The sequence below is a fragment of the Oncorhynchus kisutch genome, linkage group LG17, assembly GCF_002021735.2.
Source record: "Oncorhynchus kisutch isolate 150728-3 linkage group LG17, Okis_V2, whole genome shotgun sequence".
NCBI lineage: Eukaryota > Metazoa > Chordata > Actinopteri > Salmoniformes > Salmonidae > Oncorhynchus > Oncorhynchus kisutch.
In genome coordinates, this window is record NC_034190.2 from 45147669 (window position 1) to 45163282 (window position 15614).

The window sequence follows — 15614 nt, forward strand, 5'->3', positions numbered from 1 at the left end:
TACAGAGAATTTGCAGTTACTGGTAGATCGGGGTGATTTGCAGATCAGGGGGTCTAGGGAATAGCACTATACAATACAACACTGAATCAAACACCCATATCATTTTTAAGAGCAGATCTCTTTTATTAGAGTGAAAACATTCAAACGTTGTGTGTAAATAGATTCTTCCTCTGTATTAGATATAATCATCCTTGTATATCAACATAGCTCATTTATGTACAATTATCATGTAATGTATTATTTTTTTTATATATATGTCACAGGGCTTAGAATTCATTAGCTATACTTCAGTAGGAAACACAAGGGCAATAGCTATATCTTCCATCACATTGTCAAGAGCAATATTGAAAGTTGATAACACATCATAAATGATTGAGTTTCAGTAGCAGTCACGATCACAGGTCAAGACAGAGCTTCCAGAAGGCTGAGCACCAGGAGTGACTTTGGCCTGACTGACCAAGGACACTAGGACAGGCCAGCTCATGAGTCATGACATAGACTCGTGCTATTCAACATCGGCAATGTCACATACCCAATCAGCACGTATACAATATTGAGTTTCATTTCTGAGCTTTGTGAGATATGACTGTGTGTGTTGTTTTGGTATACAAGCACACCACTTACACAGGTTAAGACAAAGGGGAGTGTGTGTCACTGTGGTGATGGTTCCCTGGTGTCATACTCCTCTATGAACTGTTGCATGGCCTCTACACAGCGCAGGCCGATCTCCCCAAGGTTCTCCTTCAGAGATGGCTGGATGGGCCGCTCCAGAGACGGGTCCTTGGCTATCAGCATCTTCACCACCACGCCAAACGTGTCACAGTCCTGACGGTACACCTGCATAAAAAACACAGACAGTCAGCATTTTCACCATCACACTTAACTGTGCATCACAGTCCTAAAACACATACTGTACACACTAAATCTATCTACTAAACCACATCATCTTCTAATCTAAACTATATCTTCTAAACCCAACCAAACGATGGCACAGTCCTAACTGTACACCAGCGTGACATAAAACACACACACACACACACACACACACACACACATATAAACATATTTTCATGGCACGTGAGAGGTTGTTTTGTGGCTCCTGTTCCAGTGAGGAGCTTAGCACAGATGGTCTAAAGAAACTCAGCTCACAGTATTACCAGAAGTATTCAGACACATGAGAGGAGCAGGCAAGAAAGAGACTGGAAAGGGGGAAATAGGAGTGAGGGAGAGATAGAGAAAGAGAGGGGGGTTGAAGAGAGAATAATCACTAGAGATAGAGCGGATGTGAAGAGAGGGTGAAAGAAAGAAGGTGAAAGAGAGAGGTTAGAAAGTAAAAGTGGGAAAGAGGGAGAGAGAGTTCTGGGAGAGATGCTTGGGGCAAGAGGTCCCGTCATGTGTGTGCCATTATCACGGAGTGGATTAATAGTCCAAGGTAGCAGCACTCACGCACAGAGAGCTGTTCACACCATGCAAAGGTGTATGTTGGTTGGTTCTTCGATCCATTTGGGGACATTTCCCACATCTCATGAGGACAAAGGCTATTTTAAGGTTAGGGTTACAATTAGGGTTGGTTGGTGCCTGCGTGCATGAATGCGCAGCCTAGCGGTTAGAGCATTGGGCCAGTAACCGAAAGGTGGCTAGTTCGAATCCCCGAACCGACAACGGGAAAAATCTGTCATTCTGCCCTTTAGCAAAGCAATTAATCCCCCACAACAAAAATGTTCTATTTATTGTGTGTGTGTCTTTGGAGGACGAGTATATCAGCTACCTGTTGCCAGACTGCTCTCTCACAGAGCCTACCTTCAGCAGTTACCATGGAGATGTGAAGAGCGAGAGTGAACTTCTCATCAGTCGAGTGGATGGAGAGACAACACCCAACACACACACACCTCCCACTGACAACGCTTCATGTGATGTTCTGTCACATTAACTGTGACGTATCCATCACAGCGCGTGTTTAAAAACCTATTGAAAGACAACCGAACTACGCCCATGTGATGACTGATTTATGATGAAAAAACCTGGACAAACAACCTGACAATAACAGGAGCTCCATCTTCGGCGTAATTCAGAGTCCACAGAGGCAGAGGTGATAGTTCGGTGTCCCATTGTGACATAGCTGCTCCGAGAACACAATCCGCACAGCCCGAATGCACACCTCCTCACAATCCCCATCCAACGTGGCTCCGTGTACACGTCCTCTATCCATTTCAATGTGTTGACAGTTGGAGAAATTGCTTGAGCCGCACAGATAATTCAAAAAGTATGAAAGCCAACGGTCCAATATTCTATAACATTGCTGTGTGCACGCGTACACATTTTGGACTCTGATAGGCGCTTAAGAGTGATTGGAGGTAAACAACCCAGGGATGTACAACATCACCATGTATTGGATCTGATCATGATCCATGATCCTATTCAACTGATTCAGCTGCTAAAAGGAAGAAACAAATTATGATAAATTTGAGGCAGCTTCAGCTGGCCATTTCTCAATTAGTTTTGGCACCGCAGTGATCAAATCTCCCAAGCCTCTCTCCACAACCCCCTCTCTCTTTCTCTCCCTCCTCATCCCACCCGCTCATAATCCTACCCCCTCTTTATCTCTCTCTCCTCTATGTTACCTCTCTAACCCTCTCAAGCTCTGTTTTTGGTGTTTACACTAGTGTAAATCATTTTACCTCTCTCCTCACCTGCTGCTGCAGTGTGGTACATCCCCTCTCTTTCTCAATCTGTTTCACTGTACTGTGAATGGTGCTATACCTGCTCGATTTCTCTCCTCTTCTGTTGGATGGCTCTGTTTCGTGCTGTGGCCCTGCTTATGGTGGAGGGGAGCTCTCTACCCCTCTCTCTTTCTTTGCTGTGGGATCTCTCCTTCTCTTGAGCCACCTACAGAAACACAGGGGTGAGAGACAGTTATAAGCATTCCTTAAGACCTTAACACACCGTCAGTACTCTGGCAGCACGTGGCTAGTCTGCCTGTGTTTGCCTTTCAGAGCCCATCTGACTGTTGTTGAGTTCCTTAAAAGTGCATCTCTCTCTCTCTCTCATTAAGGTTAGCAGGCAGCCAGGCTATTTGAATAATGAGCATGTTTAAACTGAAGACGACGATGACCCTGTGCTCCTCTCCAAGTCAGACCACACAATTACTCCAACTTTCTCATTCTTTATGCTGCGTCTGTGCTTTCTCTGTCCTTCCAATTCCTATCACACCATGCGGCGTGGAGGACACACACACACATGCATACACACACACGTTAATAATCTTCCCGAGCAGTCTAGCCAAGATTGCTCAAATGTTTGAGGGTTCTTTTCATTCTGTGATTTGAAGGACTGTGAAAGACTGTGTGTGTACTAAATATTTTTGATCGCGAACATCATGGGAAAAGAGATGCACTCAGGTTTCTATTCAACATGAGGAAATGTGTTGCAATGCGTACCTCCCAGTGTGGAGCATCTCACTTCTGAGAAATTGAAGCAGCAGTCAAGCAGGGAGGGATCATTTGTGTGAAGCTACATTAGTGGCTAAAAGTTTTTTATGATGAAAGAGGCCTGCATGTTGTACTTTTTGGAAGATGAAGGGAATGATTAGACTTTTTCTGCCACCACCATACACTACGGGAGTAGGACAGCAGATACAGTATGTGTGCACTACTGTGTACAGCGCAGACTCCCCCCATCCCAGAAGAGGCAGAGAGGAGTGGTGGAATGTGGACTTACTATGAACGACACAGGCTGCTTCTCCTTCTCTCTGCTGGGGCCTGCAGAAGACCTGAGAGCACCTGCAACATAACACAGACAAACCACGTCTTCACAACAAATTCAACACAACACACTCTACCAGCTCGGGAACAGATGGGGGATAAGTTAGAGCTAAACTACAGCAGCTGACATCTGTGATAAACTCGAAAATCTTTGATTGGCACAGGTGGTATCTCTAAATTAACTATCTCTGATTGATGCTGGGACTCCTCAATCTACCCAGTGTCCTCCTCAACTATCATCACATTGGTGTCTCTAGCTGCAGGTACAATTCAGGCCTAAGCTTCCCCATCGCCATCTCTCTGCGGGCAGCGGGAGGTTTATTGTCTACAGGCAGCGCGTTGGGGCTAAAATGAATGTTTCTTTAAGCACAATCCATTGGGTGTGATTTGAGAAAGCTGCCTAGCAACGTTTGACTGCAGTGTGCCTATATGAGGCGATAGCTTTGTTAGGGCTCAGTATATACAGCTGGCTGTCTGCCCGGTACTTCACTCCCTCTTTCTCCTCATTTTCTTTTGCTTTCTCGCTCTCATTTTCTCTCTCTTTCTGTAACACACTATAGAGATGAGTCACCATAATAGCATATCTCTCAGGCACATAGAGCAACCTGTTCCTCACACAATCTCTCTCTCACACACTTCCACAGCACTGCAGTCTGCGCAGAGACTTAGCAGCTGAATTAAATAGAAAGAAGAAAACACCACTGTGGTTGAGAATAGCAATACAGCTCATGTTATCAACACCAAAGAGAGTAAAGATGAGATGTATGGTTTCTATTGCAGGTAACAAGACAAAGGTCTTCTTCAGGCAATGCAAAGTTATTCAAGAAAACACTTTCAACCGTGATAGAGAATGGGGCTAAACCATAAGTGCTAATTGTTGACTTGCAAGCACATCGACTGTGGTCTTACAAAACTCTTCATGATAATAACGTGATGAGGAGAAATCTGATGATCAGAAACATGTAGGAATATACAGTGGCTAAATACAAATGGTTAATAGTGACCAAATCAAATGTTATTGGTCACATGCTCCGAATACAACAGGTGTAGACTTTACTGTGAAAGGCTTTACTTACAGTACGAGCCCATTCGCGACAATGCAGAGTTCAAAAGTAAGACAAATATTTGCAGGAAACAAATAAATGAAACAGAAACACGAACAAAATGGTATGTGTGAGTGAGTGGGTAGAGTCTAGAGACCAATTAGTTATCCACTGATTCAAAACGCAAAGACAGCACCTATAATTTGATGAATATCTACCAATGCCGTGTGTAGCCAGCATTTATGTAACATTGTCATGTTGTTGCTTGGTGAATATCAACCACCGGGAATGCTGATGAGCAAAACACATTCCAAACGTAGCCTATATGTCAGAATGCAAATATTATTCAGAGTCAACATGGTCACTGCTTGCTCACACTGCTCTCTAGTGTTCACAGGAGGAAAGTGATATAGGTCTAAGTATGTATTGCCTGTACTTTTAAACTGCTAAGATATTTGGTTCATGGCACAGATGGTAGAGCTCTTACCCTGTAACCACCGAGTCATTTGGTCTAAACTGCTACATGAGTATAAACCTACTGCTGTGTTCTTTAGGAGTAGAGGCCCTGGCGGGACCGCTCCTGTCCATGTTCCTCTGGTCGTTGTACTGGTTGTTAGGGCACGGGGGGGGGCCTTGTGGTGGGCCGGACTGGTCCCTCCAGTTGAACCGTGGGCGAGGGGTGAAAGGGTGGTACCTTTGGAACCCAAAACTGAAGCGGGGCTTCCGGAATGAATGATCGTCCCTTATGAATCTATACAGGAAGGAAAACATTCGAAAAAAATATTTACACTACCGTTCAAAAGTTTGGGGTCAAAAACATTTTGTCCATTAAAATAACATCAAATTGATCAGAAATACTGTGTAGAAATTGTTAATGTTGTAAATGACTATTGTAGCTGGAGACGGCTGATTTTTTATGGAATATCTACAGAGGCCCATTATCAGCAACCATCACTCCTGTGTTCCAATGGCACATTGTGTTAGCTAATTCAAGTTTATCATTTGAAAAGGCTAATTGATCATTAGAAAACCCTTTCGCAATTATGCTAGCACAGCTGAAAACTGTTGTTCTGATTAAAGAAGCAATAAAACTGGCCTTCTTTAGACTAGTTGAGTCTAAAGAAGGAGCATCAGCATTTGTGGGTGATTACAGGCTCAAAATGGCCAGAAACAAAGACCTTTCTTCTGAAACTCGTCAGTCTATTCTTGTTCTGAGAAATGAAGGATCACAAAGAAGAACATTCGTGAGACGCAGAAAAAATGAAAAGATGCTGGAGGAGTGCTTGACGCTGTCTGTCAATCATGGTGGAGGCAATGTGTAGGTCTGGGGGTGCTTTGGTGGTGGTAAAGTGGGAGATTTGTACAGGGTAAAAGGGATCTTGAAGAAGGAAGGCTATATCTCCATTTTGCAATGGCGCTTAATTGGAGCAAATTTCCTCCTACAGTAGGACAACGACCCAAAGCACAGCTCCAAACTATCATTATTATTTTTTATTTAACCTTCATTTAACTAGGCAAGTCAGCTAAGAACAAATTATTATTTACAATGACGGCCTAGGAACAGTGGGCTAACTTTTACCTTGTCAGCTCGGGGATTTGATCTAGCAACCTTTCGGTTACTGGCCCAACACTCTAACCAATAGGCTACCTGCTGTCCCAAACCTGCTGCCCCAAATCTGCCGCCCCAAACCTGCCACCCCAAACTATGCAGCAGTCAGCTGGTATTCTGTCTATAATGGAGTGGCCAGCACAGTCACCGGATCTCAACCCTATTGAGCTGTTGTGAGAGAGAGCTTGACCGAATGGTACGTAGAAGTGCCCATCAAGCCAATCCAATTTGTGGGTGGCGCTTCAGGAAGCATTTATTTTATTTTATTTCACCTTTATTTAACCAGGTAGGCTAGTTGAGGGTGTTCAGATTACCTCAACAACTTCACAACTAGAATGCATGCCAGGCTGTAATTAATGCAAATGGAGGATTATTTGACAAAAGCAAAGTTTGAAGGACAAAATTATTATTTCAATTAAAAATCATTATTTATAACCTTGTCATCATCTTGACTATATTTCCTATTCATTTTGCAACTCATTTGATGCATGTTTTCATGTAAAACAAAGACATTTCTAAGTGACCCCAAACTTTTGAAAAGTAGTGTATATGGATGAGTGAGTGAGTGAATATTTCTACAACCTAATCTGAATTGGACAAAAGTGGGTGAAGATAAGGAAATGTTGAAATGATCAAGAGCAAACCCTTGAACATTTACAAGGTTGCTCTGGAATGCCCTCTAATCTTACCGCGGTCTGTAGAATCTTCCTCCAAATCTTGGTCTAAATGAACTAGTTATTCTGGGTCTAGGTGGACTTCTCATTCTTCTGAAAGGTTGTTTCTCCTCCTGAAAATGTCACATAGTAAGCTAATTACTGTTCCTGATGAGAAACTATTTTCACAGTGCTCTAGCCTTTTTGCCAGATCTTTATGCAGTAAACACAATAGAATGAATATGACAGAAGAGTTGGCAAAAGCACATACAGATCTGGGACTGTCTGGGACCATGCTAAGGCGGCCGTTACACACAATCACCCAAACACAACTACAGTTAAATTGATTGAATGACTGATTGGTGTATGGATTATATACCTCAGTGTTATGTTTGATAGGTACGTCGCTGGGCCTCTTGTCACGTGACTCTTCACTGCGTTCTTTGTGTGGCATGGTGGAGCTCTTGAAAGTGAAAGTAACAATCATATCAATAATATGGGGGAGGTGTTGAACTTTACTCTAGTGTTTTTAGCTGATGTGTAACTAATGCATTTGTTTCTGGGATGCGACTGCCAGTACAAACCGAATGTGCAATGTTTACTTGTGCTAGAATGACCACAATTCTTGAATAATATTATTGCAACAATAGCCGATCCCACAAAACAATGCATGTTTGTTTCAGTTGTGAACAGGATATTGGATTGGCTGGACAATAATTCCTTCACAATGATAACAATCAGGAAGTGGAGTTTTGGGTAGGGATTACAGAATTAGGGTGCACTTCACTTGTCTAAAACACTTGGTTAATAACATAACAAACGAACTGACCGTTTGACAGATGTTTCCTTCAATGAGACAAACCAGAGGAGGCTTTGAATGATTAGGACATAATAATAGCGGGTTTATTTACCTTGCCCTGTGAAGATTCCTGCTGCCGTGGATCCATTTCTTTTGTTTGGAGGAGCCAGTTTAATTTTGTTGTCTCCAGCAGCGCGCGTTTGATCTTTAAGTGTCGTCTTGTATTGCTCTATGACATTCGTTTAATTGTCACCTCACAGGATTTCTTTCGAGACGGCTTCATTTTGGTTTCGATTTCTACGCGAGCAATGCAGAAGGTGTAGCCTAGTGGTCCCTTGTGGACATTCAACTTCTCGTTTTAAAAGGCTGTGTAGGTAAGCTTTCCAGAGACAGCACACCACTGACTGGGTAATATTAGCTGACTAAACTCAACTACATGATGTGGTGAAGTCAATTTCTGGTAACCCGAACATAAACTGTGTGCAAATGAACCTGTCCTATCACCAGGTTTTCTTAAAAAACCATTTGCAAAACCAATAAACGCGGATAAAGAAGGCTTGTTTAGCCATATTGTGCTACTCGGAGTTGTCACCTGTGATTTGCGTTCCTGCCAAACCTGCGACTTTTACAACAAGCGCTGTCCGATTATTGCCACAAGATGGCGTGCTGAGATAACATTTAGACTTCTCAACTACTTGTTTGATTAGAGTGGATCATAGAGCTGGCTCGACGGCTAATCTTTGTCATAATACCCATAAAACCTAGCGATCACACGGGAAATGGTTCCAACCGTTTTTCCATCATACATTTTCCCCATAGGGGATTTTAGAAACACTTCAAGTAAGGGCTTAGGTTTACCCTGGTGTGCTGTTTTGATAACTGTGTAAATCTCTCCAGGTAGGACAAGGTGACTTTTATAAATATGTTCACCTGTATTTAACCCCCAAAAAGTGAAACGCTAATTAGCTGATAATGTGTCTATCATAAAGAACTACAAATGCCATGATGATCTAGAGCATGGGGTTCTTAAACTTTTTCAGCCTGGGACCCAAATGAGAAATTATTTGTTTTGTGGGCGCTCCTCGTTACTTCTCAAATTTGTGTGAAACCAAGAGAGAGAAACTCATCGCTGTGTTTGCGTTTCATGACGATTGAGCTCAGCCAGAACTTGTGGCTAGCTTGAGTCCATTTGATGACAGTGGTGAGTGAAGGCGAGTGGGAATGACAAGGCAGTGGCTAACAGCGCATCATCTGCTGCTGAACGACAGCGCTGCAGCATGTGGGTCGTGGAGTGATCTTCAAGTTAACTGAGAAAAAAAGATCTGGTAAACTGAAGCACACAGAGATCTCCCACTTGCGCGGCTGCCAAACTGAGCAGAGTATGGTGCTAAGCAGAGAGGGCACTTAACATTGGGCGCAGTTGTCCCATCGTCCAGAATGCCACACTAAATACATTTGCCAAGAAGGTGAATTTTGATGTGGAGAATATGTTTTAGGGGTAAAATTCACTCTAACCAAACACAACGTAATTTAAGACAGAAAGGGATGCAGTTCAATCATTGTTCAAAAATGGATGGATTGTGGTTAAAAAAAGCAGACAGTAGTGTAGAGTAAGGACAAATATGTGACAGAAGCCTACCACTGTCAAATTCTACCAATCTCTTACCTTCAACCCTACAGAGGACCTAAAAACTGAATCGAAAGGGATCCTCACAGAAGCTAAGGAGAATGGCTACATTTCAGACAAGGAGTTCAAAGTTCTTTTAAATGGCAGTCCGCGTATGGCTTCTTTTTACCTTCTTCCAAAAGTCCACAAGAATCTTGAAAACCCCCCAGACAGACCAGTCATTAGTGGTAATGAAGTCTGACAGAACCCATCTCTAAGTACATTGATTACTTTATTAAGCCTTTTCTGCCGTCACTCCCAGCCTATCTTCAAGATACTACATATGTGTTGAACAAAATTAAGGAATTGAACAATATAGCTACAGCTTCCTTTTTAGTCACCATGGATGTGGAGAGTCTATCCACCACCATTGAGCATGAACAGGGTTTGGCAGCTATGCACCATTTCTTGAGTACCCGACCTGAAACTGAGATGCCTCCTACAGAATTTATTGTCTCACTGACTGAATGGACTCTTAATCATAACATCTTTATTTTTTAGGACCGTATTTTTAACAGGTCAAAGGGTGTGCCATGGGAGTTTGCTTACAGCCCTTCCTACGCTGGTTTGTACTTGGGTATATGGGAAAATGACTTAATTTTGGATCCTTCTAATAACCATTTCTTCGACCGGATTATATGGTGGGGACGCTATATTGATGATGTTTGCCTGTTTTGGTCCGGGTCCGTCAGAAGATAAACTTATTTCCTTCCACCAATAACTTAACAGTATTAACCCTAATATCAAACTAACTATGGAGTACAGCAAGGATAACATTCATTTTTCGGACCTTGACATCAGTAAAAAGTAAAAAGTTGTTTGCAGACTCACATTAAGCATCTCCAATCCTAAATTAAATCTAGAATCGGCTTCCTATTTCGCAACAAAGCATCCTTCACTGATGCTGCCAAACATTCCCTCGTAAAACTGACTATCCTACCGATCCTCGACTTCAGAGATGTAATTTAGAAAATATCCTCCAACACTCTACTCAGCAAATTGAATGTAGTCTATCACAGTGCCATCCGTTTTGTCACCAAAGCCCCATATACTACCCACCACTGCGACCTGTATGCTCTCGTTGGCTGTCCCTCGCATCATATTCGTCGCTAAACCCGCTGGCTCCGGGTCATCTATAAGTCTTTGCTAGGTAAAGCCCCGCCTTATCTCAGCTCACTGGTCACCATAGCAGCAACCACACGTAGCATGTGCTCCAGCAGGTATATTTCACTGGGTCACCCCCAAAGCCAAGTCCTCGTTTGGCCGCCTTTCCTTCCAGTTCTCTGCTGCCAATGACTGGAACAAATAATTTTTTTGCTCCTTTGCACCCCAGTATCTCTACTTGCACATTCATCTTCTGGACACCTATCACTCCAGTGTTTAATTGCTAAATTGTAATTATTTTGCCACAATGGCCTATTTATTGCCTTACCTCCAACATCTTACTACATTTGCACACACTGTATGTAGACTTTTCTATTGTGTTATTGACTGTACGTTTGTTTATCCCATGCGTAACTGTGTTGTTTGGCCAGGTCGCAGTTGTAAATGAGAACTTGTTCTCAACTGGCCTACCTGGTTAAATAAAGGCCACTCCAAAGAGTCCATAGAATTTGCGATCAGGAAACAGACTACAGTGTCAAATCTGCTGAATTGGAGAATTGCTTCTTAAATCGGGGCTACAACACTCAGGTCCTGAAAGATGCAGATATAAGGGCCCAATGACTTGACAAAGACAACTTGTTGTGAAGGAGAGTGCCTCGTGATACATCAGAGAGAGTGTACTTTGTTACAAAATACAGCACTGAAGCAGAGAACATTAAAATAATCATAAAAAATAATTAGGGAATCATCCAAAGTGATAGGCTACAACGCCAAGTCTTCCCAGAGCCACCAGTCATAAGGTTTAACAGATGTCCTACCCTAAATGACAAATTAGTCCACAGTTATCTTCCTGCTGACTCTCAAAAAATGTGGCTAGACCACAAACCCAAGGGATCTTTTAAATGCAACCAGTGCAACCATTGCAAAATACAGAAAAACGATGTTGTTGACACAGCTTCTAAAATGGAGTATCAAGTCAAGCATTTCATTAACTGCAAATCAGCTCATGTCATCTACAGATTGGAATGTCCACAGTGCGAGGTGTTCTACATTGGACAAACAAAGAGACGTCTTCAAGACCGCTTAGCGGAACAGTACGCCATATGGGTAGGGAATGAAGACTACCCCTTGGCAAGCTACAAGTCCTTACACCATGCCAACCCTGCCTCCCTACAAGCTATGGGTATTGATCATGTTCCAGCATCAATTAGAAAAGGGAACCGTCTTAAACAGCTAAACCAAAGGGAAAGTTTTGGGATTTACAAATTACATGCCACTACAGTGCTTTGCAAAAGTATTCACCCCTCTTGGCTTTTTTTCCAAACCAGCTTTATGTGGTAGTCACCTGAAATGCATTTCAATAAACAGTTGTGCCTTGTTAAAAGTTAATTTGTGGAATTTCTTTCCTTCCTAATGCGTTTGAGCCAATCAGTTGTGTTGTGACAAGGTGTACAGAAGATAGCCCTATTTGGTAAAATACCAAGTCCATATTATGGCAACAATAGCAAAAATTAAAAAAAGAGAAATTACGGTAGTCCATCATTACTTTAAGACATGAAGGTCAGTCAATCTGTAAAATTTCAGAAACTTTGAAAGTTTATTCAAGTAGTCGCAAAAACCATCAAGCTCTAAAATGAAACTGGCTCTCATGAGGAAAGGAAGACCCAGTTACCTCTGCTGCAGAGTATAGGTTTATTAGAGTTATCAGCCTCAGAAATTGCAGCCCAAATAAATGCATCACAGAGTTCCAATAACAGACACATCTCAACATTTACTGTTCAGAGGAGACTGTGTGTATCAGGACTTCATTGTCACATTGCTGCAAAACAAACTAAAAGGACACCTATTAGAATAATAGATTTGCTTGGGCCAAGAAACACGAGCCATGGACATTAGACCGGTGGAAATCTGTCCTTTCGACAATGACCCAACACACATCCAGGCTGTGTAAGGGCTATTTGACCAAGAAGGAGGGTGGAGTGCTGCATCAGATGACCGGCCTCCACAATCACCCGACCTCAACCCAACTGAGATGGTTTGCAATAAGTTGGACCACAGAGTGAAGGAAAAGCAGCCAACAAGTGCAAAGTGTATGTGGGAACTCCTAAAAGACTGTTGGAAAAGCATTCCAGATGAAGATGGTTGAGAGAATGCCAAGAGTGTGCAAAGACGTCATCAAGGCAAAGGATGGCTACTATGAAGAATTTAAAATATATTTTGATTTGTTTAACACTTTTCTGGTTACTACATGATTCCATATGTGTTATTTAATAGTTTTGATGTCTTCACTATTATTTTACAATGTAGAAAATAATAAAAATAAAGAAAAACCCTTGAATGAGTACAGTGCCTTGCAAAAGTATTCATCCCCTCGGCGTTGTTCCTAATTTGTTGCAATACAACCTGTAATTTAAATATATTTTTATTTTATTTGTAATAGACATACACAAAATAGTCCAAATTGTTGAAGTGAATTTAAAAAAATAACTTGTAATAAAAATTACAAAAATGTTAAAGGAAAAGTGGTGAGTGCATATGTATTCACCCCCTTTGCTATGAAGTCCCTAAATATGATCTGGTGCAACCAATTACCTTCAGAAGTCACATAATTAGTTAGATTGACAAATATGCTGATTCGGTGAGCGAGTTCATTAGAAAGTGCATTGGAGATGTTATACCCACAGCAACGATTAAAACATTCCCAAACTAGAAATCGTGGATTGATGGCATTCATTCACATGAAACTGAAAGTGTGAACCACTGCTTTTAACCAGGGCAAGGTGACCGGAAACATGACCGAATACAAACAGTGTAGCTATTCCCTCTGCATGGCAATCAAACAAGCTAAGCGTCAGTATAGAGACAAAGTAGAGTCGCAATTCAACGGCTCAGACACAAGAGGTATATGGCAGGGTCTACAGCCAATCAAGGATTACAAAAAGAAAACCAGCCCCGTCACGGACCAGGATGTCTTGCTCCCAGACAGACTAAATAACTTTTTTGCTCGCTTTGAGGACAATACAGTGCCACTGACACGGCCCGCTAACAAAACCTGCAGATTCTCCTTCACTGCAGTCAACGTGAGTAAAACATTGAAACGTGTTAACCCTCGCAAGGCTGCAGGCTCAGACGGCATCCCCAGCCGCGTCCTCAGAGCATGCGGTGACCAGCTGGCTGGTGTGTTTACGGACATACTCAATCAATCCTTATCCCAGTCTGCTGTTCCCACATGCTTCAAGAGGGCCACCATTGTGCCTGTTCCCAAGAAAGCTAAGGTAACTGAGCTGAACGACTAGCACTCACTTCCGTCATCATGAAGGGCTTTGAGAGACTAGTCAAGGACCATATCACCTCCACCCTACCTGACACCCTAGATCCACTCCAATTTGCTTACCGCCCCAATAGGTCCACAGACGACACAATCACAACCACACTGTACACTGCCCTAACCCATCTGGACAAGAGGAATACCTATGTGAGAATGCTGTTCATCGACTACAGCTCGGCATTTAACACCATAGTGCCCTCCAAGCTCGTCATCAAGCTCGAGACCCTGGGTCTCGACCCTGCCCTGTGCAACTGGGTACTGGACTTCCTGACGGGCCGCCCCCAGGTGGTGAGGGTAGGTAACAACATCTCCACCCCGCTGATCCTCAATACTGTGGCCCCACAAGGGTGCGTTCTGAGCCCTCTCCTGTACTCCCTGTTCACCCACGACTGCGTGGCCATGCTCGCCTCCAACTCAATCATCAAGTTTGCGGACGACACTACAGTGGTAGGCTTGATTACCAACAACGACGAGACGGCCTACAGGGAGGAGGTGAGGGCCCTCGGAGTGTGGTGTCAGGAAAATAACCTCACACTCAACGTCAACAAAACAAAGGAGATGATTGTGGACTTAAGGAAACAGCAGAGAGAGCACCCCCCTATCCACATCGATGGGACAGTAGTGGAAAGGGTAGTAAGTTTTAAATTCCTCGGCGTACACATCACGGACAAACTGAATTGGTCCACCCACACAGACAGCATTGTGAAGAAGGCACAGCAGCGCCTCTTCAACCTCAGGAGGCTGAAGAAATTCGTCTTGTCACCAAAAGCACTCACAAACTTCTACAGATGCACAATCGAGAGCATCCTGTTGGGCTGTATCACCACCTGGTACGGCAACTGTTCTGCCCACAACCGTAAGGCTCTCCAGAGGGTAGTAGGTCTGCACAACGCATCACCAGGGGCAAACTACCTGCCCTCCAGGACACCTACACCACCCGATGTCACAGGAAGGCCATAAAGATCATCAAGGACAACAACCACCTGAGCCACTGCCTGTTCACCCCGCTATCATCCAGAAGGCGAGGTCAGTACAGGTGTATCAAAGCAGGGACCGAGACTGAAAAACAGCTTCTATCTCAAGGCCATTAGACTGTTAAACAGCCACCACTAACATTGAGTGGCTGCTGCCAACATACTGACTCAACTCCAGCCACTTTAATAATGGAAATTGATGTAAAAAATGTATCACTAGCCACTTTAAACTATGCCACTTTGTTTACATACCCTACATTACTCATCTCATATGTACCCATCTAATGCATCTTGCCTATGCCGTTCTGTACCATCACTCATTCATATATCTTTATGTACATATTCTTTATCCCTTTACACTTGTGTGTATAAGGTAGTAGTTGTGGAATTGTTAGGTTAGATTACTCGGTGGTTATTACTGCATTGTCGGAACTAGAAGCACAAGCATTTCGCTACACTCGCATTAACATCTGCTAACCATGTGTATGTGACAAATAAAATTTGATTTGATTTGCACATAGGTGGACTTTATTTAAATGTCACACGATCTGTCACATGATCTCAGTATACATACACCTGTTCTGAAAGGCCCCAGAGTCTGCAACACCACTAAGCAAGGGGCACCACCAAGCACCGGCACTATGAAGACCAAGGAGCTCTCCAAACAGGTCAGGGAC

At 43.0% G+C, this 15614-nt stretch overlaps 1 protein-coding gene across 1 annotated transcript; it reads right to left on the reverse strand.

The window, feature by feature from the left end:
• Positions 1-99: 99 nt before the first annotated feature.
• Positions 100-8575, reverse strand: LOC109907737 (periphilin-1). Its single transcript, XM_020505902.2, has 7 exons — positions 7978-8575; positions 7446-7529; positions 7103-7200; positions 5344-5555; positions 3718-3779; positions 2761-2886; positions 100-837 (listed from the first exon to the last, which is right to left on the reverse strand). The coding sequence occupies exons 1-7, from the start codon at positions 8011-8013 to the stop codon at positions 652-654; spliced, it is 804 nt and encodes a 267-aa protein (XP_020361491.1). The 5' UTR covers positions 8014-8575; the 3' UTR covers positions 100-651.
• Between the last annotated feature and the right edge of the window lie 7039 nt (positions 8576-15614).

Excerpts from the sequence above, each read along its gene's own strand:
- LOC109907737 (XM_020505902.2), bottom strand. The coding sequence starts at position 8,013 with ATGGATCCACGGCAGCAGGAATCTTCACAGGGCAAG. Across the intron at positions 7,530-7,977 it reads AGGAATCTTCACAGGGCAAG|AGCTCCACCATGCCACACAA; the intron begins GTAAATAAACCC and ends TTCACTTTCAAG. Across the intron at positions 838-2,760 it reads AGAGGAGAGAAATCGAGCAG|GTGTACCGTCAGGACTGTGA; the intron begins GTATAGCACCAT and ends TTTTTTATGCAG.